Below are 21,320 nucleotides of genomic sequence, written 5' to 3' on the forward strand. Positions count from 1 at the left end.
AAAGGCTAGTCACTTCTTAAAACTAAGGATTTAAGAGACTATTCCTTCAAAGGCCTGAGAGCATTAATTCAAGGGAGTTTAAAAGTTCCAGTTACGCAAGCTGAACAACATGCCTGAGAATAGATCGTGTATGCACAAGACTTTGATTTGTCAGATTTCCATAAAAGTTTGAGGTGTCTGTTACTGTGGATCCAATTAAAAAAAAAACAACTTTGTTTTTAAAACCCCTATTATTTTAGTGTCCAGATTACTCACATGGCAATGTGCTACTAGGAAACTGGTTTAGTTTTGTTTTTTAAATAAGCCATGGTCTACAATTATGAAAGATTAAATAATTCTTACCTCTACTCTCCACCTACTCTAATTTATTAAAAAAAAAATAAAAAGAGCATTATTAGCACACCTGGTCCTTGATATGCCTGTGGATGACCAAATGCTGCTGCTGCCTCCCAGTTATTTGAAGCGCTGTTCCTCTGGCCAGGTGCACTTTCAGGTTTCGTTGCCCAGCTGTCAACAGCATTTCCATTATCCCAGTTGCCAGACTTCCCAACGTTCCAGCTGGACCAAGGATCATTGGCAATGCCTGCCTACATTGTATAAAGACAAAAGAAGAATTGCTGAAGAACTGAGCAACAACTACATACTTTCTTCTTTAAGTCTTTGATCTCCTGCTGGTAGGCTGAGTTTGCATTCAGCACTTCACTTGATTGATTTAGAAGCAGCTGCCAAATCTTGCATTTCCAGCTACACAACTCTTACATGCAGCAAGCACCTGGAAGAATTGATCAGCTTTCCAGCAATGTGACACCAATACATATTAACAAGAGCGCTTCTCCTCAGGGAAATTATTTGTTGCAACAGTATTAGGAAGCAATCTCATCCATGGTAATTATTTTACACTTACACCGTAATAAGTATGGTATTTGTGAACTATTAATTACTTTAAGCCATGAGCAAATTAGTGCATTTAAAATTGGAACTCAGAAGTCAAGAATTAGGTTATTGCAAATACTTATTTTCTTTACTAAAAGCAAATAATAAATTGCCCACTGACGTCATCACTGCTGGTGTGGCAGCTAGGGAGTTAAAGCCTAACCTGCTGAGCTTTCCTGCCAGAGCTTAACTCATTCACAGTGAACGGGGGTGTTGAAGGGGGCGGGGGACAGAAGGGGGGCAGTGGAAGAAAACAGACATCTGCCAGGGAACAGTCTGGTATCTCCCTGTAGGCCTACTCTCTCAGCATAAGCTTGTGGTGAAGGTACTCACACACCCCCCTCTGCTGATGCTGTTGTGGAGGTGGAAACCTCAGTGAAGGAGTGCAGAGCAGACATGTCTCTAACTACGGCATTTTCAAGTTCATCCAGGCTTAATAGATAGCTTAGCATCCTGCTCAGCTCCTTGATTTTAACACTACACTTTGAAAACACATTGACTAGTTAAGTGTAGTCTACTCCAGACACTTAGTGCAGAGACTTGCTGACAGAAAGAAAAAACTGCACACATATTGAAACCCACACACCCTAAGTGTAGGAGGAAGAAAGAGAAGAGGAAGGAAGCAAATAAAGCTGAGAAGGCTTGTCTTATTCGAAAGAGGGAGAAATTGAGTTTTGTAAAAAGAAGTCTCAAATCCTACTGATAGTAGTGCACTATTTTTATCACAAAGAATCATATAAAAGAAGTGCCTTATATAAATTAATTATTAGACTACAACATTTACATGTATCCTAGAACATTTGCCAACACAGGAAATTAAATAAAACTCCCACTAAAAACTATATTATTATCTGCAAAAAAGTTTCTTATACAAAAAAGGTACAGGACATCCCAATTTTCTCCACTGAATATTCTCTCCTCTCATTTTAACTTTGATATTCTTCTTATGAATAAGAACTCTCCCTTCAGTTTTTCCTCAAATAAAGTCAGATTTCACAGACACTATCAAACCATAAAGATTCAAAAATGATGCTGATATCATATAACATCTTTATATCTTTAAGTTCACAATCCTCAGAATCTGGAAATTAAGACCAAGCCCCCAAGCTGAGGAGAAAAATCACTATTCCGAAGACTCACAAGTGTCCGTGGGTCTCTAGGAATTGACAGAGACAGATTACTTGGACAGCTTCTACAGTGATAGCTTGAGGATTTTTAAAATTTTTTTTGAGGATGAAACTGACACAAGAACACCACTCTCTGGGGGAGCAATATTCTTGGATAGCTGATACACCGTGCTACTTTGAGCAAATTACAAAGTTGCTGGTAGCTTATACCAGTCTGCTCTCTTCCTATGATGTTCACCTGGTATGAGTTTATGTAAAGAGAAATAACCATACATGGCATTAGTCAGGATCCATTCTTTGCTAAATGAAAACACACAGGGATGGGGACCAACCACATGGAGAAGCATGCGTGCTTCTAACAGAACTTGGCGCACCTAGAAAAGACTAGTTTGCGTAATATTATATACCTATACTTCTGCAATATATGTTGTGCTGATCACTAGCAAATGAAAGTCCAGAAGTGGGATGATTGCCAAAGGACTGAGTAAAATTTTCCTCTTTTCTGTAGTAGTTAATGTGAAATCTGGTACATGAGTAAAAGGCAAAGAAACCTTAAAATCTGCTGCAAAAAAAAGAGGAAGGCAATAATATTAACACTACTAGATAATGACTGTCAAGAGCAATCATTAAACTTGCAGACAAATGTTGATATACACAGATGCTGTACAGCAAAGGGAAATGTATTACTTAAATTGTGCTCTCAAGATGTCTTATCTCTATGTACCTATATGGAAGCACTCTTCAAATCAGAAAATTTCACTTCTGAGGTATCCAAGAAAGCTGTGGGGTAAGGTCTTGCCCCTAGGTGTACCATCTGTAGGCTGTAAGAGGGGTGGAATATGCTACTTTCCTCTCAGTTCCTTTCAGCCAAAAGGTCCACATTTCTTTCTGAAGCACGGAGGAAGATTCCTAAGAGGGCTTAGGAATCTATATATATAGACAACAACTTTCAAAGAGCATTTACAGGACTCCCTTCAACTTTCTTGAAATGTTTTCCTACATGCACACATACTGTGACACTCCTAAGTGGTAGTCAACCATCAATAAACATGGAGAAGGGCTCAGGAATCAGGCCTGGCATCCTCAAGGTTTCAGAGCATCAAGGAGGACCAAATAAAGACATACCAGTTATTAAGAGGGTAATCTCAGCTCCAGTGAGTAGTTCTGTGGATCTCAGCAGCTGACAATCTCCATACAAGAAGCCATTTACGTGGCCTAGCTCTGGTTGAATAAACCCTAATTAAACCATCAAGTATTTTGCAAGTGATTAAGTGCCATGTTCTTACAGCTTTAGTTTTCTGTAACTGAAATTGATAATCCTCTGATCTCTCCTTAGTCATCACAAAAAAGGTGAAGAGTCCTTGCAAGAAGCTGATATTTAGTCAATATAATTTGATACAGCACACCTAATATCCAAGTATTCAAGCCATCTCAAATGCACACAAAAAGAAATGCCATACCACACAACTAAGAAACTAATCAGCCTTCAAATGAAGCACTGCATCTCTTTACTCCCCAAGGTAATGTCAAACAAGTACACTGAGATTAAATTCAAGGATAAACTCCTAAAAGGCAGCTGATTTTCCCTTTTGCAGACTACTAAGGACTTGCTCATTCCTACTGTTCTACGAGAAAAAACAAGACAAAAGGGCTATGTCGGGAACGGACAACAGAGGGAACCATTACTGAATGTTTTAAGAGGACTCCGTTAAGGGCAGATTCAAACTCACTACAGAAACAGAACATTACTGGTGCGGCCTGGGGGATAGGAAGAGAAGTCTAGTAGGTTTTTAAAGATCTAATAGTAATTGAATGAGAAAAAATTCCATCACAACAGAAAAATCCTCAGCTTGGAAGTGGAATGTCAGTATCTTTACCAAATGAATAGTGAATTAAATAGGAGAACTCTTATTTTCTGTTTTCCAGAGAATCCAAAGCTACAGACAGTAAAGCTGTAAAGATAAGGCACTGAGGTGTCTCTCTGCCCTGGCTAAAAAATCTTCTAAAAAGAAAATAAAAATAAAATTTAAAAAAACTTTATTTGATCTCTTGGCCAACTAATCTGTCTCTGGCAGATTCCTTCTGCATTCTCCAATAATGCATGTTCCTGATGGACAAATAGATCCATTCTACCCCTGAGGGATAAAAGCCAAAACAAACACAATGTTCAGATGGTAAAACTGATTTAAGTACCCAAAAAGACCTAGGTAACAGTGCCATCAAAAATAATGACCTCCAATTGTAAGAAATACATCTTGAAATCTACTCAGACACAGAAGCCATGCTGAAGCAGTGAGTAGCAGAAGTAAGCCTGATCAGATCAAGGGAAGTTCAGGACAGCCAAAGCTGCATCGAGAAGTGTTATGCTCTTGAAGAGGAGTTTAAAAGAGACAGACAGCACAAAGCAATGACAGAAAACACAAGAAAACTCAAGGTGACTCAGCTGAACAGCTCACAGGAATGAACATACCTCTCCAGTTTTATAGCTGCCTTAGTTACCTGCATGGAAACAAAGCCTTGAGCATACTCAGACATTACACTAAACTTAAAGTTCTTTGGATAACAGTCTCTGAAAGATACATTAAAAAAACCCCAAACAGCTAAATGAGTATATAGACAGACACCTTCAAACACAAGTGTTTTTCTCCAGGAAGGAAGATGAAGGGCTAAAAGCCTAATCTGCAGCCATCACAGAACAGCATTCACTGTGCTGTATTTAAGATAGAACAAGTGTGCACATTAGTAGATAACTGAAGCAGCTGCCTTACCCATGATACTTTATGGCTAAGCTTTCTTCTTGGTAAATCATTACCTAAGCGCTGTGGTCCAGGGCATTTCTTCCACATCTGAAGGAAGGCCCTCTTTCTATAGTACAACATAAACATCCTTAAAGAAGTCCTCTAGGAAAAGTGGAGATGGGCTAGATTTTAAAGAATAACCAACTTTATGGACTTACATACTAGAATGCTCCTGTAGATAAATACTTGAAAGCAACATGACCTCCAGAAGCAGCTGGCAAGGAAGCTGTAGCAATGCTGTCCTAGGAACGCATCTGTCCCTCAGCTGCTCCTGTCTTCTTAGTTCCTTCCAGAGGAAAACATCATCCAATACTTCCACTATCAGCCCCATTGCCCCCTTCATAACTTAGTCTCTGCACAAGAGCTGGGCTTTGCTTGCTCATAAACCACACAAAGCCAAGACACACCCACTGGACACTCCTTGTTTTCAGCAGGAAATAAATCTAAACCACCAGTGGACAAACTGAGACACTTCCATGAACAGCAGAGCATTTAGTTTTTTGTTCTTTTCCTGCTTCCAATCCCATTTCCTTACCTGTACGGTTATTCATAACCAAACTGGACTAAGGGCTGCATTGCTTGTGCACAGTGCAGGCAGACGATTTCTGTCTATCATGTCCTGATTCAGCTCAAAAAAAATCCATCTTTGAAGTACAGAAAGGTGTTTTAGAAAGATACATAATTTAGACTTGAGTAAAGAATACTCAGTGATAGGATGAGGGGAGGGAAAACCCATCTATTGTCACTCTGACTGCTTCAAGGAATTTTCTTTTTAATTCAAGTTTGCTTAGTTTCAACTTTCAGACACTAAAAATCCTATATAGTTTATTCAATGGAGCTCTCTCAGGCTTCTGTTTTTGTTACTCACATCTGCACATGTAAATGGCAATCAAGTCACTTCTTTATATCCTTGTCTTCTCTTAAGCTGATTCCAATTCTTAATGGTTTCTTATTGAAACACAGATGAGAAATTTCAGACAGTTTTCCAATCACAGCAATGCCAGAAAGAAAAGAAAGGCGCCCTGTTCCTCTTTGATGTTCTCTAGACATCCCAGGATCAAGCTACAAAGTTTATCCTTTCTTTTTGGGAAAAGCACTCTCTTTTTGTCTGGAAACACAGGAGAGGGGTTTCCATGGTTGCCTTTTTTTTTTTTTTTTTTTTTTTTTTTTTTTTTTTTTTGAGGAATTGAAGAGTATTACTGGCTATTTTCAGTTTATCACTTTCAATTACAAATGCCCACGATTCCACTTTAAAAGAAGTGCTCAATGAACAAAATAAAAACCAAAAACCCAGGAAGGAAACTACTCATTGCAGTAAGCCCCCTACTGTGGTGCAGGGGACTGCGCAACACATGTGTGCCACATGGCACTGTGAGTGTGCAAGTTAGCAGAAATGCTCACAGGAGGGTTGACAAGATTGTCACCATTAGCAAGTTAAAACATTCTTTATACTGTCAGTGCCAAACCAAACCATAAGACTACCTCAATGAAATAAGTCAAATGAAAACAAAGGTAGTGCAGAGTCCTGGGGAAGAATAACCCCAGGCACCAGCACAGGCTGGGGGTGACCTGCTGGGAAGCAGCTCTGCAGAGAAGGACCTGCGCGTCCTGGTGGACACCAAGCTGTCCATGAGCCAGCAGTGTGTCCTGGTGGCCAAGAAGGCCAATGGTATTCTGGGGTGCCTTAGGAAGCACACTGCCAGCAGGTTGAGGGAGGTGATCCTGTCCCTCTGCTCAGCCCTGGTGAGTCCTCATCTTGAGTGGTGTGTCCAGTGTTGGGATCCTCAGCACGAGAGACATGAAGCCCTTGGAGCAGATCCAAAGGAGGGCTACAAAGTTGATTAAGGGACCAGAGCATCTCTCTTATGTGTAAAGGCTGAGGCAGCAGGTCCTGTTCAACTTTGAGAAGAGATGACTGAGGGGACCTCATCAATGTCTATGAGTATCTGAAGGGAGGGTGTCAAGAGGATGGAGCCAGGCTCTGCTTGGTGGTGCTGAGCAATAGGACAAGGAACGACGAGCAGAAACTGGTGCACGGGAAGTTCCACCTGAGCGAGGAAGGATTTCTTTACTGTGTGGGTTACCAAGCACCAGAATAGATTACCCAGAGAAGTTGTGGAGTTTTCCTCACTGGAGATAGTCAAGAACCATCTGGACACAGTCCTGTGCCATGTGCTCTAGGATAGCCTGACTTGAGCTGGGAGGTTTGACCAAATGATCCACTGTGGTCCCTTCCAACCTTACCTATTCTGCGATTCTGTGAACCGTACCAGGAAACGAAGCATACCAACACTGTAAATTGTGGAAAACTATTTCAATAGTCAGATTTTGCCTGAGGGTATGGGTGCAGATGAAGGCAAGGAGTAATCACAGTATTACAGCAGTGTAATAACGCCCTGCCTAAACCTTTGCATTCCACTGGGTTATCAACAAAAAAACTCAAGACAACTCTATATTTGGAATTGATGCAACCACTGTCACATGTTGGATGGTTATTTTTTAATATGTGAATGTGATTCATTTCAAAGCAAGAAAGCCACTGTTTCCAGTACTGTAGAGAAGCCATTGCCTTGTACTTTGCTTAAATGAGAGTTGGTCACAAATTCCTGTTACCAGTCTGAATGCAACATTGTGATTGAGATGGTGGAAAGAGTTGCTTTCAAATCACACATAGCAATAGAGGATTTTATAGTGTGATTATCTGTAACAGGAACTAGAAATTACAATTGTAATTATAACTCCCATGGTGAACCTACCTGCATATTTTATATGATAATTCAGCATACTGGTTTAACAAGACAAACTGGACTCAGTCAAGTACAGGTGAGTTACACTTCCTGTGATAATACTTCTGCTTTACCACACACACAGAATCATCAGAGAACAGAAATGCTGTTACATGAATTTGATAACATGCATGTCAGAATTTCCACATAAGTAGAATACTGCACTCCTAATAGGAGCACCATACTTATTTTCTTCAATCTTAGCATTCATTGCTGCTCATAGCAATTCAGGGAGGGGGAGTGGGAGTTATGGTATGTAAATTTAACAATGACAATTTGCCTTTCCAGCACCTCATTGCAAAAAGCCTGAAATATATGAAGTAAAATTTTGGGAATAGCTTCCTTAGTGCTCTCTTTATGCATGCTCAACAACTTATGTCTACATACCAGGTAACTTGAGTTGCCTTAGTTCCTGCATATCAAACTATGTGTTTTCACTGCTACTTATTCTTCCTGTCTATACGTAAGTCCCACAGCCTTCTGAAGAGAAAGGGTTTTGCACACATAAGAGTCCACTTATCTTACTTTTCTTCTGAGAGAGAAACTATGCAAAGGGATTTCTCTCTTACCACTGGATAAAACAATACAAACATGAGAGGTTTGTGTTAAATGCTTCCTGTACCTACCCATGGGGCCTTGCTGCTCTGCCCACAACATAACACACAAGACACAAAACATGTGGATTCTCTAGGGTCAACAGGAATTGGCGGAAAAAATCTGTAATTCATAAAAGTGCGAACTCTCAGGATACTTATTTTATCTCAAACTAAGAAGAGCCATACAGTCATCTTCATAGAGAAGTAGACTTGGCAGTGATTAGAGAATCAGCGTCAAGAAAAGGGAACAAACTCCTCTACAAATGCAACTTATGGTAAGGTACAAGAACTATATTTATATCTTAAATATAGGGAAGCCACATCTACAGCTCTTACGTCAATGTAGCTGTGATCCAGTTCCACCTTGAAACAGACAGGCAGCACTTCAATTTATTTTCATTTATACATTTCTAATACTAGCTTTCTATTCTGCAGAGAGGGGGAAAGAAAAGTAAGAAAAAAGACTATACTGAGCTCTAGAAGGAAGGGAGGAGAAACCATACAAATTAAAATATAATATACTAAAATTTATAGCATTTCTATCCTCTGTTCAAGACTGCTGCTTACAAAGACTGTAAACAGCTGGACTACATTGTGGCTAATTGTACATACAGTCTGCTTACAGACCACTAATGAAATTACTGTACAGAGAGTGTTTTAACTTCTTAATAAGAAGAACTAGCTTGGGCCAATATAGTTGTAACAAAATCTAAATAATTCAGACAAACACTATCATTAAAACAGAGCTGATGTTTGTTCACAACTTTTAAAGCATTTTAAGTTAGATAAATGAAAAAACACCACAAGATGTGGTTCAGAATAGGGGAAGAGAGATCATGGCTGTTAAAACAGCAGCCTCTGAACCTGAAACACAAACAAAATAAATGCAAATACATCTGTGACTAGAGAAGCACTAGTCTTGACCACCACAAAAAAACCCAAACCAACTCAGATGGAGGAGACAACTCAGAATGAATTTTACATTAATGATTGTATTTCCATACATACTTGAATTACAAAGACTCCAAATGCCACCAATCTAATAACTTCTTGGTGAGCTGCAATGAGAAGCACTGACTAAAAGTGTGAAACAGAATATCCTTTATTGCTATAGCCCCTGGAAGAAACTTAGCAAAGAAATACTATAACAAAAAAACACGTTACGCATTTTTTCATCAAAATGACAGCTTTTTTGCTCACTGTATTTGTCAGGTTCACTTGGTTTAACCTGACAAAACTTATATTCGTTTCAGTGCCATTATTGCCAGTATTATTCCAATACCAAGAGAGTCTACAGGTAACTTACTTTCAAACATACATGCATGTGCAACTCTAACAAATAGAAATAGCATGAGTGCTGATATACTTACTCATTGGCTGTTCCAAATGACAGTCTAAAATTAGCATCCTGCATTGCTGCTCAGAGGAACAGTAGATTGACAGAGAAGAAAGATTTCTCATTCCCTCTGCTCTCTCTGCCCAAGGGCTACCAGGTCAAAACAGGATGAGACTCATACAAAAGCCAAGGAACAGCCTCTATCCTTGGCAACTAAGGCTTCCTTATATTGTATTTGTTTGAACAATTTTTTCATACATTAAACCACAAATTTTATGGGCAGATGCAACATTAAATTATCCTACCTGCTTATCTTCTTCTAAGTGTGTAAATAGTCACCTTGAGTAAATTTTTCCCCCTCATTTTGTGTTTAATTAGCTTCACTGCTTCCTCTGATTGTTTTGATGTCCACAGCATCTTCTCAGATAGCTCTTTAAAAGAGCAGCTGCAAACTTTACCAAGGCAGCCATTGCTGGGACATGGCTGATGCAAGGAATGAGCTGGAGCGAGTGAACTGCCAAGGGTCAGGTGGAATTCTTCTCTTCCCCTTAGGAAGTATCTCTGTGCTCCTTTTCTACTTTACATCTGTGGCAAACCCAGGTAGGGTACAATATCAAAATGTTGCTGTGGTTACTGAATCTTTCTCAGTGAAGAAAAGGAAGAAAAAGAAACTGCTTTTAATTATTACTTTTTAATTACTTTTCAGGAGATTATTTACTGAACAACAACAAAAACCTTCTTAGGAAAACAGACAGGGAGTAGGGCAGTGTTTGAGTCAATGATGTTTTCTTAACACCAAAAAATTATGGTTTCCAGAGTAGGAAACCAAAAGTCTCTTGTTTGACTGGAAAGCAAAAAGGGATGTGGGAAGAAGCAGCAGAGCTGTTTGAGTGGGCATTTGTCTTCCCAAGTAATGGTTATGCACGATGGGGCTCTGCTTTCCTGGAAATGCTGAACATCTGACTGCCCTTGGGAAGCAGTGAATGAATTCCTTGTTTTGCTTTGCCTGCATGTGAAGCTTTTGCTTTACCTATTATGCTGTCTTTATCTCAACCCAAGATTTTCCCCATGTTTACCCTTCTGATTCTCTCCCCCATTCCTTTGAGGGGGTAATAAGCTGCTGAGTGAGTTGAGCTGCCTACCAGGGTTAAACCACAACACTGTGGTTTAACTGGTCTCCTAAAAATAAAAAAGGAAAAAGCACCACACTACCATTTCAACTCAGACAGATCTATTATTTTTAACAAAGCTTGGTACTGAAGACTACACAGCAACCTGGTTTGTTTTTTGTTTTTTTTTTTTTTTTAACTTACTGTTAGAAGAATGGAAGGAATTCTAAGAATTAAAACATCTTCTGACTTACTGAACTGGGGAGTGGGGCTGTTGTGTAACTATGTGTATGTTAGAGTGACAATGTTTATAGAAAGCAATTTCTTCCATACAGTCATAGTAAGAAAAAATCCTAAAACATCCTGTTTATTTAGAATTGCATTTATAAAGATTTCTTGTAATAAACTTGCAACCTCCCCCCGTGTTACCGCAAAATATAATAGATACCATCAAATGTCAGCATTTAGGAATGCTGCTATTTCTTATTCAGTCTATCAGACTAATATATCTACAAACATTTTCATTTCCGCTACTGTGCCACCTCCAGCATCTATTCCACTTACATTGACACATAATTTGTCATTTTTCTTAACTCTCCATAACCTGAACACGAGCTTCATTTAAGATTAAAAGCTTTGTATATTGACCTAGTCAGTCATTAAAGCATTTGAACAGACTGTCACTTGCTTGCAACTGTGCATCTGAACTCAAGCCCAAGTGCCTCAACAAACTCGTGTTGAAAAACATAAATGTTATTGCAACTAAATTCAGAGTAATACATCTAGGAAGAAGGGCCACACCCACAAAGTAGAAGATTGTAATCTTATTGGAAGTGCCCCAAAGAGAGATGTCAGTATGCAGGAGATGAGCGACTCAGCCTAACCTCCTGATGCAGTATTACTGGAACCACTGCAATCCTTCACTCTATCAGGTGTTTCTGTGCCAGCAGAGCAATGTCAAACCCATTTGACACCACACTATCAATGTACACAGCAGCAATGCACGCGCTTCACAGACACGTCACGGGATCAAAGTCACTGCAGAAGAAAGCTCGCTGTTTTTCATGAGAGCAAGAAAAAGGACAGAATGAATGGACAGAATTTCATAATTAAGAAGACAATTAGCCATAGAATTTCTGCAAGGAGAAAATGCCTGCACTAGAGAGCTCTCTGATCTGGGAGAAAGGCATAGCAGCCAAAAGTGGAAAACACAACTCCTTCCAGACTGCTTAGTACACAAATTAAAATCCCATTAACAATAAGCCACTAGAGAAAACTACCAGATATATGTCAGAAGCTGAGGAAACCAATCTTCAAATCAAGATCTCCAACTTTCTAGAAAATACATATAACCAAACAGCAGCTACTGAACTCAGTTAAAGAAAAAAAACTTGAGAAAATGAAAATAACTTTTGACATAAAATCCTGACCACACAACAGAATGGTTCCTCCTATGAAAAAAAACAGCAAAACTGAAGACTCAAAGACACCAGCAGATGAAATCTTCTTCCCCTGGATCTTGCATGGCCTTGACTGCATCCAGGTGCACTTTGTCCTCCTCTCTCTCCCTCTCCTATTCATGTCAGCAGTATAGTTTTACCATAACGCACTATAGTACAGTGGTTCTCCCAGCTGTCTCACACAGCATTTGAAGGATAACTGAGAGGAACAGGACACTTATAAGAGTAGGGCCTTGATGCAAATGTGACAAGCTGTTTTCCTGAAGTTACTCTTTTCCAAACTCTATGAAAAACCCCGAAATCGGTATGTATTACAGGGACAGTATACTGCTGTAAACTACAGCGTAAAGTGACCATATTTTCAAGCTTTTCACTCCTCTAGAAATGCAACTTCCAAGACTAGATTGCCAGAGTAATTCTCTGTTATTTAGAATATAATAGATACCTTTATTTTAACCTTTCCCTCTATACAGGCTAGACCTTTTTTCTTCCCTTCTCCAAGAACAAGTGCCTTGTGCTAAGCCCAGAACAAACTCTGACAGATACCTCTACCACCATTCAAAATAGTCTGTGTACTGCATTAGTAAGTAATTCTTCCTAGATCAAATTATGTTTCTCCTCTGAGAAACGGTACTCTCTGATTTGGCAGCAAGTAGCTGCTGCAAATATCTCAAGCTTCCTCAGATGCAAAGTTTTGCTAGAAACACTACAGTAGGAAAAAAAATGAGGCAAGGTTAACAGACAGCATAGAAGAAAAGAGGTTCCCCACTCTGTGCTCAAATGACTGTAATCGTTACTGAGGGAAAGCTAGCCTAGAATCAATACTTTTGGCTCAGTCTGACATGAAAAATTCATGAGGCATTTTAAGAGTTCTGCATTTAACCTTACATATTAACTGGGCATCAATTAAAAAAAATAAACATTTAGACAGTCACAGTGAGGCTTGGAGTCCTCTAGTGAAAACACATGATCACAGAATAACAATCCTGGCATTGTCCAGCGGACTACAAGGAAGCACAAATCAAACACTATACAGTCAATGAACAGCTATGTTCAGTGTCATACAAAAATGTCCCATGTAGAGTTTTCAAAAGATCTCACTTCATGTCAAAGTCCTGTGGTGCAATTAAGAAAACCAGTAACTGATATTTAACTGACCTACAAACCAGGTGGGTGTCCCCAGTTGTTACCATAAGTAAAGCACTTACTTTCCAACACAAAAGACCTTTGCATGCTGCTGTTGGAAAAAAGCAGATTTTGTTCTTCTGTTGACCTATGGACTTCGAAATGTTTAACTTCCTATATGTGGGACATGCACCAGTCTGTAGACCATAATAAACAGCTTGTGTTTAAGATAATAATGTGTCCTCAGGCATCTAATCTGAAACTAAATATTTGCTGCTTAATGAACTGATGCACCAAGCAAAAAGCTAGGAATAGAGGGACAAAAATATTCTTGCAGCAAAACCAAAGTCAGCCTCTTCCCTGGCAGAAAATGCATGAACTTGCTTCATCTTTTTTAATCCAAGAAAACACTCTTACTCAAATTCTGAAAGAATTATATCCATTCACTCTGGCTGCTGATGTATAGACCACCTAATTCTATTAGACATTAGAAAAGAAAGCTGTGGTTCCTTAACAAGGTCAGCATACTAAAACAAGTAGCTTGAAAATAAAATAAATGTGCTAAGAGTGCACTTACAGAGACTGAAGTAGTAACAGATTTATATCATTGCAGACTGGAAAGAATAAAAATGCTCCATTTCTGAAAGTGTTAAGACTACTAAATTTTCCAGCAGTGACAGGATCTGAGCAGACACACACATAATTAATATTCAACAAAAGTGTTCCCTAATGAAAACACAATTACTTTAATTAGTACTTTCATGAAAGTTCACAAATACAGTACAGCAAGCAATTACGTCAACAAAACTTTCCATGCCCACAGTGCCCGAAAAACCACAAGACATACCTGATTACTGCTTTTGGCAGCAGAGTTGGTCTGAGCTGTATTTGAAGAAAGGGAATCAAAAAAGGCTTGGTCAGCTAATGAGTTACCGCAGCTAATGCCATCTTTTGCACCTTCGGTTATAATCTAAAATGGAAAAGGTTGTGAGAGATGTTTCATGCTTTAATTAATCAAATTATGCTTTATCATATATAATCACCTAACACTCATATCACTAGACTTTAAGATGTTTGCATATAACCTTTTTAAGTTCAAATTCAATTGAATTTTTTACAAGAAACTGACATGATACTCTGGAGGATTTACTTCCACACCAGATGGAACTGCTTTGCCTTGTAATTGCAACATGAAAGACTGTTGTGGCAGTGAACACCTAGCTATAAATTCTTTAGGGTTTAAAGGTTGTTAATATAAGTGCCTGGAGACTGGGAACTCAATGCTCAGAGAATGAATTTGGGACAGTAAGTTCAGAGAGCCAAAAGCTACTAGACCATGTGCTAGCCAACTGAAGCAAAAACACAAGGTCATGTGAGCCAGCATGATCCTGTTTTCCCTCCCCTTTTTGTTTTTTTAAATAAACACAACATCGGTGAAGGAAGAGAGGCACATGCCTTAAGAGGCTGCAGGAATTACAGGCAAGGTCTTCACCCACCTAACTGGCAACCTGCATACATGCAGACACTGGGCCATTCAAGAGCTAATGAGATTCTGGTCTTTGCACTGAGATCCCATTCCATCCCCAAAACAATACGACTGGTCTTTAAACAAAAATCAGAACATGCACTGAAGAGACAACAGAAGAAGCTGTTATGGTAACCCATATCCTGGGCCCCAGAAATGTTGCTCCATTCCAGATTTATGAGTGGACGGCAAATCTGCCACAGCAACACCACTGTAAACTTGCATTACTCATTTCACTTCCACATTTGTATCTTCAGACAGAAAAAAACCCCAATTATTGGATTATGAGACCCCTAAAACCCAAAGAAGATTCAAAACAACTCATGTTCTGCAGATCAGCAGTATTTACTATAGACAACTTCCTGTTGCATTTCTTGGGAAACCACTAAGAAGCTCAGGAGCTTTGGAGGGCATGTTTGCACTAGTTTCCAAAGCCAGCTACAGTTGTTACAATGAGATTATGTATTACAAGCTTTCTATTTGAGCATTTCAGTCTGGTCAGCAAACCAGAGGGTGGCCTTTTCCACAGTTCTGCTTTCTTAGCGCAGAGCAGTGTAGTCACTTACCTCAACATAATCTGTTGGAACCAGTCCTCTCTCGCCTTGGCTGTTTTTTCCTTCTAACCAGCCTCCACCAACATCCTAAAAGAAGAAATACAGAAATAATTTTGCTAGATGGATCCTACAACATGCTTCAAACAGCTCAGCAGGAAGCACTGTCTCGCTGTCAAATGTCAAATGCTCAGCAGGAAGCACTGTCTTGCTGCCAATGTTCAAAACACAGTTATGACTGTGAAACTGTGGAACAAACTCACTAAAAGCTGCTGAAGCAGCAGATACTCATTTAAACACAACGCAGAGCGTGCTGGTTTTACACAGCTATTGTGGACTTTAGATTTTAACAAGCATGAAGGGGAAAATGATTGATTTTTCACCACTTCTGATCATTTATGAAACCACAGTCAACTGTCTGACCACAGACTGCAGAAAAACACAGCTATTAGTATATCAGTTTCAAAGAATTAATTTTAATCAATAGACTATAAAGAAACAAGACTCAAAGGATTTAGCTGTTAGTAATATTTGTAAAACCTCTGCCTCATTTATTGAAGGTGCAGAGATGTGTGATGAGTGAGAGCTACCACCCACAGAAATATTAAGGCTATTCTCAAGATTAAAAGAGCCACATGCCATGTAAGATCTGGAGACACTCTTTCTGCTTCACATTTCTTTTCAGAGGCAGTCTTATGCTATTAGTTTAGAAAGAACTAACAACAGTTCAGCTCTGATCTCAGTGGGACATCCTGATATTGTTTGGGGTTTTTTAAACACATACTCTACATACACTAAGAAAGTTCTGCAGACCTTTGCAGTTAAGTGAAGTTAATTCCAGGACAACACTATCTGGAATAAGCCAGCTCTGGTTTAAATCAAGCTGTTCAGGGAACACACAGCTACATGTCAAGCTAGCTCACAGATGAAAACTGGAGACACATATGCTAGACAGCAACTACTGAATTTTAGGTTTTCTTAATTTTTTTTTTAATTGAAGTATTTGGTTATTCCCCATTTTGTTCTTTCACTTCAAAATTTTATGTAATCCTGCACTTTGTAAGGAGAAGCCTGCTTATGTATTCAAGATTTTATGCAGTAAAGATCAAGCAGTTAGTGAAATAACAACCTGCATTTGTTTTTTTCTTATATACCTAAAAGCTTAATACTCAAGAACACAAAAATAACTAGACATCTCAGATTATAAATTCAACTAGCTTTGTTAAATTGCAAGAGCAATGACATCTTGAGCCAGAAGTCCTATTTGCACTGCTACACTTAAAAGCAATCATCAGTGGACTTGCATGACTTATGCTATTGCCATCTAATCATACCAAAAAAGATCAAGAGCCTTTGTGGCAATTTATCATGGACAGCAGAAAATAAAGTTTCAATTGGTTTTGAGCACACTGCCTTAAACCACAGATTAAGCTAGTGAGAACTAGCTTAAAAGTGGTGATCTATTTACTTACATTTAGTCTTACTTTTGTGAGATGGCATTAAGCTCCTGACTTTATTTAAAATGTTACCCCTGCAATAGCACACTCTCCAAGAGGGTGCTGGCTCTATTAAATATCTGCTTCAAGTATTTAAGATCAGTGAAACTAAAAATTATCAGGATTACACGACTAGGATCTTCAAAGAATTATGTTTATTCTGCAAAATCCATGTGTTCTATATAAACAGATAAATAAAATCTGGCTTCAAGATCAAGCAGGTTTTGTTTGTATTTGTTTTAAAAGGCAAGTCTATTCACTAAGTCATACCATTACACAAAAATCAAAGCAGAATCAACTAATACCTTGTTACCAAGGGTAAGAATTATATACAACAATTAAAGTGCACTGAAATTCAAAATGTGCACATAAATCAAAAATCAGTGCTCAAAAGTCCTATTCATTTAACACCTTGATAGCATTATGATAGTATTGTCACCGTTTCTTCCCTATACCTTGTCTGTATTTCTTTAATTATGAAAGGACACACAAATCCAGTAACAAATTTTTGTAGCGAGTTCTTTAGCAAACTTGGAATGCTGAAATCATTGACTAAGAAACTCAGAACCTAGAAGTGAGCTAGATGTCACATTTAAATGCAAGTGGCAAACACCTGAAAGATTACATACACACAAAATGGGCAATATTAAGCACACACAAAAAAGACAAGGCATTCAGATGTAAAGGCTATCACCATCCTTAGTTCCTTCCTCTTCCTTGTCTCTCAGCTCTGTTTAGAGGAAAACAAAGCCAAGCACATTCTTAAGTGTGTGGGCACAGTTTGAGGAGGTCCTATTCTCCAAGACATTGCATTTGCTTCCACAAGATTATTAGAAAATTCTTTGTATTCAGTTTTTTTGCTAATTCTTCAGGGCAGGATAGCCAGGGCTTTCAGATGTCACCCAGCACCATTTTTCTTCCATCTGCTGGTAGAAGTAGGTCAGGGAAGTGCACTGAAGTTGATTCCATCTCAGTTTTCTTACCGGGTTGGTGATTGTGATGATCTCCCCTTCACTGACAGTCAGCTCATTGTTTCCAGGCTCAGCAGCAAAATCATACATAACACGAGCCTGTATGTGGAAAAGAATGTAACAGTGAAGCTTCCAGCTAATGTAGAAGATTTCATGAAGGAAGTATCAGCACAAATTATCCTTAACCTACAGAAATAGTAAGTGGGAAAAGGCTGAATGTACGAAGAGCAACTCAGCACACAGGAAGCTGACATTTCCTAGATCTGAACTGCAAACTCAACAGTAACAACAACTTTAAAAGATAAAAATCTCATGTGGAGCTTCTTGGGGATAATTTACCACTAGGATTTAAGACTGGTTGTTCTCTGTCATGTCCAGAATTATATGTACAATTTTTTCCAGGGGAAGAAGGAAAGGTTTCTAACTTTAGAAAACAATTCCGTTTGGTTTTTTTTTTTTTTTTAATACAAGACATATTCCAACTAAAATTTGGTTAAAGGGAAGTATTTCATAGAGCAAGCAATTCAGAAAAAAAAAGTAACTGCAGATGTAAGTAACCACTGCTGTGCATAAAATGTAATATGTGAAATTATGTTTTGAGACTCTGTATGGGAAGAACTGTGCAAATGCAGAAACAAGCAGTGACAATAGGTCTGTTATATCTGGCATGAGGAGGGAGGGAAAAATAAAGCCAACCTAATTTTAAGTGTTTAGATATACAAAGGCTTTGCTGAGCACTGACTCTGCTACTATACCACATAAAGAAATGTTTGAAACACTTGGTTTTACTAATAACATCATTCAGTGTACCGAAGTGAGGGTTTTTTTCTTCCCCTCTTGTACTTGGAGGGTGAGGGGAAGAAAAAGAAATGAAACAAAAAGTAATATTTTCTGTCAAAGGAGACAATAAAATAATTTCTGTTGAAAGTAAGCTATGTGATAGGAAAAAAAAATACCAAAGGACAGACATTTACCATCAAGTCTTGCCTGTCTCAAAACTGGATGTTGTTATGATCCTCACCTATACACATCTTCTGACATAAAACCAGAGGAAAACAGAACTTTCCCCCCCCCCCCCCCCCCCCATTTTAATTTCATGAGTAGCATGTGGAAATACTTCTGGCTGGTCAAAAGATACTTTACTTCAGTGTAAATAAAAACAGATCTGAGAAAAAACACACATTTCAGCTGTTCAGCTGACAAATCTAATCCCAAACCATGTGCACAACAAATCAAACACTTGGTCTTCTCCACTACAGCAGCACAACATTGCAGAAAACCACGTCTCCTAAGCGCTCTGAACGCTCCCTTGCATGAAAGCTTTTCCCTTAGAATGGAGGCTTTCAGCACTTTCAGATTATGCCACACAAAACTGAGATGAAGAGGCAAAAACTGTGTTCGATAATAAAACTGACTTCTTTCTTTCCAGCAGACATCTGGCCTCCATGGAAATATAAGAATAAGCTGCCTTGCTTTCCTTAAAAAGTAAACTGAAGAGAAGCAGCACGCACCTATTGAAATACAAGAATATTTTAAGCAGGGGTGTAAAAAGCACCACTCTCCAGAGTTCTTCCCTCAAAAGCAGTAGATGGAGGTGTTGAACATGTCCTTTTTACAGCAGGTTACCAAAATTTGTCCACTTTCTGCAAGTCAATTTAACTCAGATGCTGGGCATCTGAATCAAGGGGAAAGCAACTTTCTTAACCAGGGAGTCTTCTGAGCCTTTTTCAAGTAATTCACCATAGTATTGAATTCTATTCACAGGAATGATGAGTTTACCAGGACAAAGGCAAAAGATAAATTTTATCAGCCTTCAGAAAAACTGGCAAAACATCCCCAGTAATGACCAGACTGGAAAGGTAAAATATATTTCTGTCTAGTAAAAGATGCAAATACTAGATTCTCCAGATACAGCAGTGAAATAAAAGTTACTCAGAACAAAAAAAATGGAAGTATTCAGTTTGTAGAGAAGGAAAAAACAGATATATAGAATTTAATAAAGTCATTATGCCAAAGTCCACCTATTCACCTGCTCTGGATCCCTGTTTCAAAAGTTGTTAGAAAAAGTAGAAAACAGGGGAAAAAAATTACAAACAAACCTTGCTTCCTGCAGTTTAACAACTTGGGAAAAAAAAAAAAAAAGAAAGATATTTGCAATGCTACAGACATGGATTATTACAGAGCATTAAGAATTTGAGGTACATCTGAAATCTGGTTTGTATATTGACATGTCAAATACATTCCTCATCTTTTTCTGCCAGTACTCTCCATTTCACTTGCATTTCTAGGCTCACTTGCCTAGGCTGGAAATGAAGACCTTAAGAACTTCTGGCAAGTAAACTTTAACACTACCCTCCTACTGCTGAGATTTAATGGGGAAAATAGTATAAACTCAACCAATTCCAAAGTAAGTAACACTAAGTGACTAAATGTTTTCTCTCAATCAATAAGTGTACGGCTAACAATGGAAAACCCCCTAGCCTTTCCCTAGGCAGATACATCAGCCTCAACTCTATTTAAATTTCTGACAATCAGTTCCAAAATACTATAAAATGGAAAATGGTTTGACTTTCCAATAAGCTTTTTCCTTCTTTCTGGCCACAAATATTATGTCCAAGTAGCAGATAGGACTTAAAAGATAGATCTTTGCAACTCATGCAAAATTGCAAATGGGCATGGAAAAAAGCATTTAACAAGAAAAGGATTTTAGCTCCTGGGCACTGCAATATATACGCTGAATATTAGAGCTAAGCTTAGGGACACTTTGAATATTCATAAAATGGGAATCTCTGATGAATTCCAGGTCACAGAATGAACACTACAAACACAACTTCTTCAAAGCACAGCTTAGAAAAAAAAAAATTGTTACAGTAACTGTTGTGTTTCATATTTACTTCTGATCACATACAAAAGGATCAAACAGTCCAAGAGTTACAGGAACTTCAGAAATTAAAATATTTTGTTAGTGGAATATTCATTTACAGAATACTGCAAACGTGCAAAACAAGAAAGAACCATTAATAAATCTATTAGCTATAAGAAAATTAGTATCTTTTACTGGTTGCATGTATATCTTCCCTCTCCCACCACCACCTCTGCTCCAAGATACAAATAGATCTGGTTTCTGAGGTGGTTTTGTCAGTTCCTTTGAGAAAAAACACCCTGCTAACCCCTCTTTCTTTGCTCAGGTGGAAGCAGAACATTTGCACTGGGAGTTTGGAACACATCCTGACGTTCATTTCATGCTTCCTCATGTGAGAAAAGGCTGGCATGGATTAAGCAGAACCCTGCAGCAGCACATGCCAAGAGGGAAAGGGCTCTCTGATCCCCAGCATCTCTGCACCTCTGGCATATATTGCAGTTTCTCCGGAATGAGAGGGAGCCAGCAGTTTTCTCTACAAGTCCAAGATGGGGGAAACCAGTAAGAGGTAAAGGAAAATTTCTCTCTTCAGCAGTATGGATATAGATATTTAGATTGTAATAAAGAGAAGGAAATAAAAAGGAAAC

General features: G+C 38.6%; 1 protein-coding gene across 2 annotated transcripts in view; it reads right to left on the reverse strand.

The window, feature by feature from the left end:
- The window catches only part of SNX9 (sorting nexin 9), a 60,461-nt gene that overhangs the window by 24,242 nt on the left and 14,899 nt on the right, over nucleotides 1-21,320 (reverse strand). For both annotated transcript variants that reach the window (XM_082276864.1, XM_082276863.1), the window contains exons 2-5: nucleotides 17,826-17,912; nucleotides 15,362-15,436; nucleotides 14,118-14,240; nucleotides 404-587 (exon numbers count right to left, since the gene is read on the reverse strand). In XM_082276864.1, the coding sequence (XP_082132990.1) occupies nucleotides 404-587; nucleotides 14,118-14,240; nucleotides 15,362-15,436; nucleotides 17,826-17,912 (469 nt within the window). The remainder of the gene's footprint in view (nucleotides 1-403; nucleotides 588-14,117; nucleotides 14,241-15,361; nucleotides 15,437-17,825; nucleotides 17,913-21,320) is intronic.

Source organism: Coloeus monedula (assembly GCF_965178545.1).
Source record: "Coloeus monedula genome assembly, chromosome: 2".
Lineage (NCBI taxonomy): Eukaryota > Metazoa > Chordata > Aves > Passeriformes > Corvidae > Coloeus > Coloeus monedula.